This window comes from Hermetia illucens, chromosome 3 (assembly GCF_905115235.1).
Source record: "Hermetia illucens chromosome 3, iHerIll2.2.curated.20191125, whole genome shotgun sequence".
Taxonomy (NCBI): Eukaryota; Metazoa; Arthropoda; class Insecta; order Diptera; family Stratiomyidae; genus Hermetia; species Hermetia illucens.
Window position 1 is genome coordinate 178510379 of NC_051851.1, and position 12749 is coordinate 178523127.

The window sequence follows — 12749 nt, forward strand, 5'->3', positions numbered from 1 at the left end:
TAAAAATTCTAGACTCTCTGGTCTTGCAAGAAGGTTATGCAGATCGTTACTGTCAGCATATTGTTAGTATTCCGACATAGCTCATCGCTCCACCGACGCCAGAGTAAAGTGGACTCTGTTAGTTGTTCTGGATGTTCTTCTCCTTTGGTCAGGTTCCGAAAAACACCAGTTGTCGAGAGTCTGTTTTATATCCTCAAAAAAGACATCCTCGCCATCAGAGGGTGATTTGGATAATGCAGATCGCCAGACCCTGAGTTTCTAGAGTTGGTTGCAGGCATTGAATTAATAATTGCAAAAGCTAGAAAAGTGTATAATCTGGAACATGTAATTGAGTAAAAACGGCAGAGTCAACTGGTTAAAGTTTATTCAATAAATATAGTAAATTACTCCATAGCAATTTATTCAATTGGAGCGACATAATGCACAGTTACACGTTTGGAGTCACATTTTCCTTTACACCTTCGCGATAGTAAACAACAGATAGCTACTACTACTGCCGACAAGATGACAACGCCAGTTAGAATTAAAATAAGACCCAACCTGAGGGAAAGAAATGAAGTAAATTATATGCGACGTAAACCAATTAACGTGAAATTACTTTTTCTTCTCCTTTCCACCGATAACAGAACTATTGAAGAGTTCTTCGTCTCCTATAACACATGTCATATTTTCAGTATCAAAACGGTATCCTTCGAAACAATCACATTTCATTGGTGGATTGCAAGTGCCATTTCCGCAATGCAAAAGGCATATTGGTGCGCAGGTATAATTCGACGCCTCGCCAGGGTTAGGATGATAATCTTCCCAGCATTGACAAGAATTCGGAGAAATACATGTTCCATTAATGCACGCAGGGTCACAAACTGGCTCACATTCAAAGGTATTTGCTTTCGACGGCCGGTACCCAGGAAAGCACTTACATTGTTTCCAACCCACACATTCTCCATTCAGACAGGATTCAGGACAAAGTAAATCACAAATATGTTCGCCCTGGTCACTTTTTCGGTAACCTTTATAGCAATCACACTGGTTAGGACCAGTACACAGACCATTTATACATTCTGGTTGACACCACGGATCACAGATGTCATCCTCACTTTTTCGATATCCTGGGAAGCATTTGCAGATCTCGGGGGCAATGCAGTCTCCATTTTTACATCCTTGAGAGCAAACTGGGCTACACACATTGTTACTATTGGTCAGGAAAGAAAATCCTGAAAGACAAGCGCAAATATTAGGGGATATGCAGGTTCCATTTACACAGGTTTTGTCACACTTTGGAAGACACTCAAAGGAGCGGTCTTTTGATATCGACGGTTCGTAGTCGGGAAGACAGATGCACTTTCCCGGTCCAACACATTTACCGTGAATACATTCGGGATCACAGACGGGTTCACAAACATTGTCCTTGGTTTTTTGATATCCTGGTAAGCATTTGCAGATCTCGGGGGCAATACAGTTCCCGTTTTTACATCCTTGAGAACAAACTGGAGTGCATATGTTGCTGCTATTGGTCAGGAATGAAAATCCCGGAAGACAAGTGCATGTGTTTGGGGACACGCATGTTCCATTTACACAGGTTTTGTCACACTTTGGAAGACATTCAAATGAGCGGTCTTTTGATATCGACGGTTCGTAGCCGGGAAGACAGATGCACTTTCCCGGTCCAACACATTTACCGTGAATACATTCGGGATCACAGACGGGTTCACAAACATTGTCCTTGGTTTTTCGATATCCTGGTAAGCATTTGCAGATCTCGGGGGCAATGCAGTTTCCATTTTTACATCCTTGAGAGCAAACTGGGCTACACACATTGTTACTATTGGTCAGGAAAGAAAATCCTGGAAGACAAGCGCAAATATTTGGGGATATGCAGGTTCCATTTACACAGGTTTTGTCACACTTTGGAAGACACTCAAAGGAGCGCTCTTTTGATATCGGCGGTTCGTAGCCGGGATTACAGACGCACTTTCCCGGTCCAATACATTTACCGTGAATACATTCGGGATCACAGACGGGTTCACAAATATTATCCTTGCTTTTTCGGTATCCTGGGAGACATTCGTAGATCCCGGAGGCAATGCAGTTTCCGTTTTTACATCCTTGAGAACAAACTGGGCTACACACATGGTTACTATTGGTCAGGAAAGAAAATCCTGGAAGACAAGCGCAAATATTTGGGGATATGCAGGTTCCATTTACACAGGCTTTGTCACACTTTGGATGACACTCAAAGGAGCGCTCTTTTGATATTGACGGTTCGTAGCCGGGATGACAGACGCACTTTCCCGGTCCAATACATTTACTGTGAATACATTCGGGATCACAGACGGGTTCACAAACATTGTCCTTGGTTTTTTGATATCCTGGTAAGCATTTGCAGATCTCGAGGGCAATGCAGTTCCCGTTTTTACATCCTTGAGAACAAACTGGACTACATATCTTGCTGCTATTGGTCAGGAATGAAAATCCGGGAAGACAAGTGCATGTGTTTGGCGAGACGCAGGTTCCATTTACACACACTTTGTCGCATTGTGGAAGGCATTCAAAGGATGGTGATGATAATTTGAAACCAACATTGCAGACACATTTGTTTGGGCCAGCACATTTGCCATTGGTACACGTTGGACTACAAACAGGTTCACATACGTGGGGTTCCTGTTTTTTATATCCAGGCAGGCAGTCACAAATTTCTGGAGCTACACATCTACTGTTTACACATTGTCGGGAGCAAACAGGCTGGCATTTACCAAATTGTAAAATGTATCCATCACAACAAGCCTCTGATGGAGTACTAAATGATACATTGATTTGTTTTGTTTCGACAACTGTGCGCAGTTTGCCACAAAGATTACGATGCTTAAGATTACGATGGTCAGGTTTATGATTGTTAAGATTACGATTGTAAAGAAGGCATGCTACGTAATGTCTTTGAACGACCAGGTATGTTTTCGTTTCAGGACGCCAATTCGTTACCCTAAAATGGAAAGTGGAGAAAATAAATTAGTTCATTTAGCGCCACACATCCTAAGGCCAAAAGAGTTGCGCGGCCTTAGTCAATATCACTAATTTGGTAGATATTTACGATATTATTTTGGTGCAACTTTGCCCAATGGGAATGAGTGTGGCGAATATTGCTAAAGCTATATAACTGTTCTCCACCATTTCGAGCTACTTTAGGCACTTAACGAAACGCCTTCGAGATCCTATTTCTACTAAAAGTAATTTTCAAATGAGCCTACGTTCGGAGTCCCCAACTGACCACCACAATTATTTTCATTTGAGTCTTGGCCGCTTTATTTAATGGTACTCTGTGCTTTTAAGGGTTTTGTAGGAAATCGAACCCAATTTAAATGAAATCGGAGTCTACTTGTCTGTCTAGATAACTGGGTCGAAATCGATGAACCTGACTCGCCAATTTTTAGTGGGATGGAAACCAAATCATGTAAGAGTTGAAGAAAGGGAGAATCGGTTTCAAGTCCGAATATTGATGAGCTACTTCAAGTCGCATGATTCCAAAGCTTTTCAAAGTCCATACCAAAATCTGCCACTATATAAATCATTTTCCGGCGCTGTACAAAACCTGGAAACCATGGAAAAAAATATTGGAGAAAAGTTTATACCGATTGTTTTGGGGATTGCTTAACCTTGGTTTTTCCAAATATTTGAGTCATGCCTTGGGTTGATAAAACTATTTCAACAAGGAAAATAACAAAAGAGGCATTGACTCATAGAAGGTCGTGTCATGACTCTTGGTGCAGCAAAAGTTGCTTTGCGGACTGATTATATTACGATGGTGTTCCCGCTGATTTATTGTGCATAAAATGGTGTTAATCCCCCTTTGGGGCATTCAAGTGCAGATTCACTTTTGGTTAACTTCGTGGTCCTCTTCTTCTTTGCAGCAGCACTCCTTCCCGGACCAGACGTTCTATAAATATTTGCTTTCAATTACCCCAGTTTAGTCACCGTTCCTTTAACTCGTTAAGGTAATAATATTTAATCTTCCGTGTCGGTTGCGTCTCCCAAACTTTCCTCGGTTTTTCAATTCGTTTATTTTCAATTAATTTTCTGCTTGAGTAATCTTTTGCGTCTACTCCTTGGACATCTTTTGCCGTGATGGAGTAGTCTGTGGTAGTTCACTATTAGATCGGAATTCCCTGAAACACTCTCCAAGATGTGACAGACTGCGAATTTATTTGTAGCTTCCACCAATCAATTTGCGGCTGAGGAACGGATGTCTCACTAGATTCATGTTCCCCCATGAAGAAATCTGTAGAAGACATGTTTAGTTTAGTTTACTGGGGGTAGCTGCAGCTCCGAGCACCAAGGCCATTGTTAGGCTCTTTGTACTATCCCCATAAATCGCCTATTCAATGGCTTTCCGCTTACGACGTTCGCAGGCTTTAGCGAATCTGAGAACATTTTCCAGAGACAGAGAGTTTGCAGATTCTTCATTGAAGAAAACCTTACCAAGGTGTCTTCGTCTCAGATCTGAGGAGACCGGGGAGCTGCATAAAAAGTGTAGGACCGTCTCCTCCTCTATGGCACATTGGCTGCACATAGCTGAAACCACCACCCCAATCTTTTCCATATGGTATTTTAAAGAGCAGTGTCTCGTTAAAAGCCCTACTAAGATTCTCATGTCCCACTACTTAACGGACAACAAAAATGCCGCTCTAGCGACCCCAAGCTCTTTTACAAGGATTCTCGCCTGCCGGCAAGCGTTCAAATTTCTCCACATGGCTGCGTGAATCCTTGCAATTTCATCCTTCAGAGTAGACTTGACAGTGGATGGCCGGATTCCAAAAGCTGGTGGATGCCCCCCCCCCACCGTTGTGGATCCAGAACCTCAGCGAGCCAGTCTGTGAGTCACCCCATTACCGGCGATGTTTGAGTGCCCCGGTAACCATATCAGGAATGTTTGGTTCAGTCGGCCAAGTTTCAGCAACATCCTAATGACCACTCCACACCAACTGAATTGATGAGTCGTTACTCTTTACTGCTGATAAGCCGCTTGACTGTCGGAACAGATTCGAATGGTGCGACCCTTCCATTTTTGTCGCAGACATTCTTCTGCTGCCAATGAAATGGCATATATCTCCGCCTGGAATATGGTCGACATTTTCCCGAGGGGTCGGGCCAGTTCCATTATCGGATTCCCCGAGAACGCCTTTCGCCCAATCCGCGCTCCATGACTGACCCGTCAGTGAATATTATTAAGGCTGTGTTCTCTTTCGGTGATTACGACAGTGTATGTCTTTTCAAAGACGAATCTGAAAGCCAATATACTCGTTCAGCATAAGAGCTCCCGGATGTTTGTCAAGGAATTTCCAGACGCATAACCGTATAATAGGCCGCCTTTCCAAGCTCCAATGGTGTCAAGTCTATATGCGCCATTGGCTGCTTTTCGTGTCACCTCCAGGTCTCTCTTCAGTCTCGGCCACCAGACGATGCATGCATACATCCAAATAGGTTTTATTATGGATGTGTACATCCAGGGTGTCCGTTTTGGTGAGTGTCCCCAGGTCTTACCTATCGCATTCCTACAGCACCAGAGCAATCTTCAGGATTTCTGATATTCTTCCTGGATATGGTGCTTCCACGTTAACTTGGAGTCGAAATGTACTCCCAAATACTTGAATGTTTGTACCAGCTGGATGTCCGCTCCTACTAAGGTGGGTAGCGTATAGCTGCCCCACCTGACGTTTCCAGAGAACATAACTAGTCCAGTCTTCTTAGCGTTCACCGTGGGTCCATTGCGGAGGCACCAACTGTGGATTTCATGGAGAATTGCATTGAAGCGATCACATACTGTGTCTGCAAACTTGCCTGTAATTTTTACGGCTAGGTCGTCCGCGAATGCTTGCGCGAAGACATTTTTGTCCTCCCTGTAGGCAGCGATTAAGACATCCTGCTTCAAAGGAATTTTGGTCGACCAATATGTGGAGTTTTCTCCATTCTAGCATGTGAAGGATCCAACTGATTAGCAGATCTTGAGGTAGGACTTGAATTTAGGTTTTCAGTGTAGAATATATTCCTAAACTTACTAGGTCTGTCAGTTTTTGAATACAAAATATTATTTGGCACACATTTTAAACAAAATTTCCTTTGGAGACCTCTCACTGCCTTCAAATATTGTTACCTAATTGTTACGTGTATGTCCATTTAGATGCCGAGATCCCCATACTCGGACTAGTCAGCGTAACAACTGATACTTCTGAAACTCTTTTTATTCGTAGCCAGCTGCATTGCTCGGGCATCAACTTTGCGATGCCCTGGGTTCTAACTTTGGTCATCATCGATGCTTGTATTCGTTTTTGTATTACTGGTATAGGCTTATCACTTCCATAGCATTAAGGGTTATGATAAAAAAACTGGAATATCATTCCCTTGAAAAAGAAGTGGAGGAAGAAGTAATAAAAAAAGAAGTCACAGACTCCCCGTACCCCCATAAATGCGTAAAGGGGTAGACAGGTAATTTGGGCCATTATTTTCCGAGAGTTTGGTTTAATAACAAAAAGGAAGGGACAGATGCTCTATACTCCACAAAGGACTAAGGAGGTAGACAGATAATTGGAGCCAAGATAAAGTTTTATTGGCATAAAGACCTAGATTAGATTAGATTTCGCATGGACAGTTGGAGTTTATTAGACAAGCTTGACAATTTGCCCAAACTTTCCGAAGGAGACACAGGTGTTTTGGTTTTCCATTCATTTGAAGAATTTGGTAAGAAGGAACCAAAAATTAGTGGGCTGGAAATCCTGCATGGGGTTAGGGCTGGCCGGCATCAACATTTCTAGACCCTCTGGCCCTGCAAGAAGGTTATCCAGATCGTTACTGCCAGCATATTGTTAGTATTCCGACATAGCTCATCGCTCCACCGACGCCAGAGTAAAGTGGACTCTGTTAGTTGTTCTGAATGTTCTTCTCCTTTGGTCAGGTTCCGAAGCACACCAGTTGTCGAGAGTCTGTTTTATATCCTCAAAAAAGACATCCTCGCCATCAGAGGGTGATTTGGATAATGCAGATCGCCAGACCCTGAGTTTCTAGAGCTGGTTGCAGGCATTGAATTAATAAATGTAAAAGCTAGAAAAGTATATCATCTAGAACATATAATTGAGTAAAAAGGGCAGAGTCAACTGGCTAAAGTTTATTCAATAAACATAGTAAATTACTTCACAGCACTTTATTCAATTTGAGCGACATAATGCACAGTTACACCTTTGGAGTCACATTTGCCTTTACTCCTTCGGCATAGTAAACAACAGATAGCTACTACCACTGCAGACCAGATGACAACGCCAATTAGAATTAAAATAAGGACCAACCTGAGAGAAAGAAATGAAGTAAATTATATGCGACGTAAACCAATTAACCTGAAAATTACTTTTTGTTCTCCTTTCCACCGATAACAGAAGTATTGAAGAGTTCTTCGTCTCCTATAACACATGTCATATTTTCAGTATCAAAGTAGTATCCTTCGAAACAATCACATTTCATTGGTGGATTGCAAGTGCCATTTCCGCAATGCAAAAGGCATATTGGTGCGCAGGTATAATTCGACGCCTCGCCAGGGTTAGGATGATAATCTTCCCAGCATTGACAAGAATTCGGAGAAATACATGTTCCATTAATACACGCAGGTTCACAAACTGGCTCACATTCAAAGACATTTGCTTTTGACGGCCGGTACCCAGGAAAGCACTTACATTGTCTCCAACCCGCACATTCGCCATTCAGACAGGATTCAGGACAAAGTAAATCACAAATATATCCGTCCTGGTCATTTTTTCGGTATCCTTTATAGCAATCACACTGGTTAGGACCAGTACACAGACCATTTATACATTCTGGTTCACACCACGGATCACAGATGTGATCCTCACTTTTTCGATATCCTGGGAAGCATTCGCAGATCTGGGGGGCAATGCAGTTTCCATTTTTACATCCTTGAGAACAAACTGGGCTGCATACATTGTTGCTATTGTTGAGGAATGAAAATCCGGGAAGACAAGCACAAAGATTCGGGGATATGCAGGTCCCATTTACACAGCCTTTGTCACACTTCGGAAGACACTCAAAGGAGCGCTCTTTTGATATTGGCGGTTCGTAGCCAAGATGACAGACGCACTTGCCCGGTCCAACACATTTACCGTGAATACATTCGGGATCACAGACGGGTTCACAAATATTATCCTTGCTTTTTCGATATCCTGGAAGACATTCGCAAATCCCGGGGGCAATGCAGTTTCCATTTTTACATCCTTGAGGACAAACTGGCCCGCATACATTGTTGCTATTGACCGTAAATGAAAATCCAGGAAGGCAAGTGCATGTGTTTGGGGACACGCAGTTTCCATTTACACACACTTTGTCGCATTGTGGAAGGCATTCAAAGGATGATGATGATAATTTGAAACCAACATTGCAGACACATTTGTTTGGGCCAGCACATTTGCCATTGGTACACGTTGGACTACAAACAGGTTCACATACGTGGGGTTCCTGTTTTTTATATCCAGGCAGGCAGTCACAAATTTCTGGAGCTACACATCTACTGTTTACGCATTGTCGGGAGCAAACAGGCTGGCATTTTCCAAATTGTAAAATGTATCCATCACAACAAGCCTCTGATGCAGTATTAAATGATACATTGATTTGTTTTGCTTTGACAACTGTGCGCATTTTGTGACAACGACGTAAAAAGCCGCATCGCTCTGTATATGTTTCAGAGACCTGGTATGTTTGCGTTTCAGGACGCCAATTCGTTACCCTAAAATGGAAAGTGGAGAAAAAAAATTAGTTCATTTAGCGCTACACATCCTTAGGCCAGTAACCCCCAAAAGAGTTGCGCGGCCTTAGTCAATATCTCTAATTTGGTAGATATTTACGATATTATTTTGGTGCAACTTTGCCCGATCGGAATGAGTGTGGCGAATATTAATAAAGCTATATAATTGTTCTCTGCCATTTCGAGCTACTCTGGGCACTTAACGCCTACGAGATCCTATTTCTACTAAAAGTAATCTTCAAATGAGCCTACGTTCATAGTCCCCAACTGACCACAATAATTATCTTTATTTGAAAGTTTTTCTAATTTAAATGGGGAATTAATCTTGGCCGCTATTTATTGGTACTGTGTGCTTTTAAGGGTTTTGTAGGAAATCGAACCCAATTTAAATGAAACGGGAGTCTAAGAGTCGAAGAACCTGACTCGCCAATTCTTAGTGGGACGGATTTCTTAGCAGTCTAGTAAGGCAAGATATGCAATAGGAGCGATTTTCCAGTGCTATCTGACAATGACTCTGACTGAAACAAATCGAAAGAAACACGTCTCAGAATGGAAAAAGTCCTCATAAGCATAGAACCCTTTTGAAGGTTTCGTGTAATAATTTTACGGCAAAACGAGTGCAGAATATTGATGAGCTACTTCAAGTCGCATGATTCGAAAGCTTTTCAAAATCCATACCACAATCTGCCACTATATAAATCATTTTCCGGCGCTATAGAAAACCTTTCATATACAGATGAAACGCCAAGTTTTCAGATTTCAGATAGTTCCTCTTTTTCTAACTTCAGTAGGGACTTTTTTCATGTTCATCTATTTGGGCAGCAGCTTCTCCACAAAACAGAAATTGGGGAAAAGTTTATCCCGATTGTTTTGGGGATTGCTTAACTTTGGTCTTTTCCAAATATTTGAGTCATGCCTTGGGTTGATAAAACCATTTCGGAACGAGCGTTTTGTCCATTGCTGTTTTTATTGCGGAATGTTGGCGATAATTTCAGATAACAACAGAAACATTTCCTCATAGAAGGTCGTATCATGATTCTTGGTGCAGCAAAAGTTGCTTTGCGGACTGATTATAGTACGGTGGTGTTCCCGCTGATTTATTGCACTTAAAAGTGGGTTAATCCCCTGTTTGGCATTCAAGTGCAGATTTGATTCACATTTAGTTAACACGTGGTCCTCTTTTTCTTTGCAGCAGCACTCCTTCCCGGACCAGACGTTCTACAAATATTTGCTTTCAATTACCCCAGTTTAGTCACCGTTCCTTTAACTCGTTAAGGTAATAAAATTTAACCGTCCGTGACGGTTGCGTCTCCCAAACTTTCCTCGGTTTTTCAATTCGTTTATTTCCAATTAATTTTCTGCGTCTACTCCTTGGACAGCTTTTGCCGTGATGGAGTTGTCTGTGGTAGTTCACTATTAGACCGGAATTCTCTGAAACACTCTGCAAAATGGGACAGACTGCGAATTTATTTGCAGCTTCCAGCAATCAATTTGAGGCTGAGGCACGGATGCCTCACTAAACTTATGTTCCCCCACGAAGAAATCTGTGGAAGACATGTTTAGTTTAGTTTACTGGGGGTAGCTGCAGCTCCGAGCACCAAGGCCATTATTAGGCCCTTTGTACTATCCCCGTAAATCGCCTATTCAATGGCTTCCCGCTTACGACGTTCGCAGGCTTTAGCGAATCTGAGAACATTTTCCAGAGACAGAGAGTGTGCAGATTCTTCATTGAAGAAAACCTTACCAAGGTGTCTTCGTCTCAGATCTGAGGAGGCCGGGGAGGTGCATAAAAAGTGTAGGGCCGTCTCCTCTTCTATGGCACATTGGCTGCACATAGCTGAAACCACCACCCCAATCTTTTCCATATGGTAGTTTACAGAGCAGTGTCCCCTTAAAAGCCCCAGTAGGATTTTCATGTTCCAATTCTTAAGGGACAACAAAATGCAGCTCTGACTCTTTTACAAGGATTCTCGCCTGCCGGCAAGAGTTAAAATTTCTCCACATGGCTGCGTGAATCTTTGCAATTTCATCTTTCAGAGTAGACTTGACAGTGAATGGCCGGGTTCCAAAATCTGGTGCATGCGCCCCCTCCCCCCCCCCCCCACCGTTGTGGATCCAGAACCTCAGCGAGCCAGTCTGTCAGTCACCCCATTACCAGCGATGTTTGAGTGCCCTGGCAACCATATCAGGAATGTTTGGTTCAGTCGGCCAAGTTTCAGCAACACCTAATGACAACTCCACACCAACTGAATTGATGAGTCGTTACTCTTTACTGCTGATAACCCGCTTGACTGTCGGAACAGATTCGAATGGTGCGACCCCTTCATTTTTGTCGCAGGCATTCTTCTGTTGCCAATGAAATGGCATATATCTCCGCCTGGAATATGGTCGACATCCTTCCGCCCGATCCGCCCTGCATGACTGACCCGCCAGTGAAGATTATTAGTGTCTGTGTTCTCTTCCGGTGATTACGACAGTGTATGTCTTTTCAAAGACGAATCTGAAAACCAATATACTCGGTCGGCATAAGAGCTACCGGATATTTGTCAAGGAATTTCCAGACAGACGCATAACCGTATAATAGGCCGCCTTTCCACGCTCCGATTGTATCAAGTCTATATGCGTCATTGGCTGCTTTTCGTGTCACCTCCAGGTCTCTCTTCAGTCTCGGCCACCAGACGATGCCTGCATGCATCAAAATAGGTTTTATTATAGATGTATACATCCAGGGTATCCGTTTTGGTGATTGTCCCCAGGGCTTACCTATCGCATTCCTACAGTACCAGAGCTATCTGCAGGATTTCTGATATTGTTCCTGGATATGGTGCTTCCACGATAACTTGGAGTTGAAATGTACTCCTAAATAGTTGACTGTTTGTGCCCGCTGGATTTCGGCGCCTACTAAGGTGGGTAGCGTATAGCTACCCTACCTGACGTTTCTAGTGAACGTAACTAGTCCAGTCTTCTTAGCGTTCACCGTGACTCCATTGCGGAGGCATCAACTGTCGATTTCATGTAGAATTGCATTGAAGCGATCACATACTGTGTCCGTAAACTTGCCGATAATTATTACGGCTGAGTCGTCCGCAAATGCTTGCGCGAAGACATTTTTGTCCTCCCTGTAGACAGCGATTAAGACATCCTGCTTCAAAGGAATTTTGGCCGACCAATATGTGGATTTTTCGCCACTCTAGCATGTGAAAGATCCAACTGATTAACAGCGGTTCCATTCCATGGTGTCTTGCCGCGAGTGGGGCATAATTGAAGTCATCTTCGATGTCCATGAGTGCGCCTAGGGTGTATCCTTTTTCGGGCATCGCCTTTTCAGTTTTTGCCGTGAGCCCATAGAGTGCTGTCTCCGTGGATTTGCCTTTCTGGTAGGCGTGTTGCCTTTGGTGAAGTGGCCACTAAGGAATGTGTGTATCCCGTATGAACCGATCTGCTAGTTTTTCTAGTCCTTCTAGTCGAAAGGACGTTGGACTGATCGGTGGGAAGCTTTTTGTGTCTGTGTAGATGGGTTTCCCTGTTTTGGGAATGAATAACACCTTCACATCACGCCAGTTTATTGGAATATAAGCGTGTGCTAGGCATGCGCGATATATATTCCGAATATGTAGACCCAGGGCATCCATTCCCTCTGTAACTTGAGCAGGAATGATGCCATCCGGACCTGCAGACTTGTATCTATGGAACGATTTAAATTATCATTTTACTCGCTCCAGTGATACTACTTGGCCTCTGCCGCAAAAAGAGTCGGAATAGCTGGTCTGACGATGAATGTAAACTTTACCAACAAGTCAGCAGGATGAAGCCTTACACATCTCGATGCTCATCCTGCCGAGACAAATCTGATTTCCGATTGAATGGGCATATTGGAGCGATGATGAACTACTGAACAACCAGAACATCAGCGAGTTGGAGGTCCCGCCAACTGAAGACGACGGACAAATACTGC

The 12749-nt window shown here is 43.2% G+C and overlaps 2 protein-coding genes across 11 annotated transcripts in view; one reads left to right on the forward strand and one right to left on the reverse strand.

Annotated features, from left to right (window-relative positions):
• The window catches only part of LOC119650609 (sodium/potassium/calcium exchanger Nckx30C), a 282153-nt gene that overhangs the window by 126385 nt on the left and 143019 nt on the right, over positions 1 to 12749 (forward strand). The window lies entirely within an intron of this gene.
• LOC119650611 (tenascin-like) lies at positions 7149 to 9008 on the reverse strand. The gene is made up of 3 exons (XM_038053491.1): positions 8895 to 9008; positions 7391 to 8776; positions 7149 to 7331 (listed from the first exon to the last, which is right to left on the reverse strand). The coding sequence occupies exons 1-3, from the start codon at positions 8972 to 8974 to the stop codon at positions 7190 to 7192; spliced, it is 1608 nt and encodes a 535-aa protein (XP_037909419.1). The 5' UTR covers positions 8975 to 9008; the 3' UTR covers positions 7149 to 7189.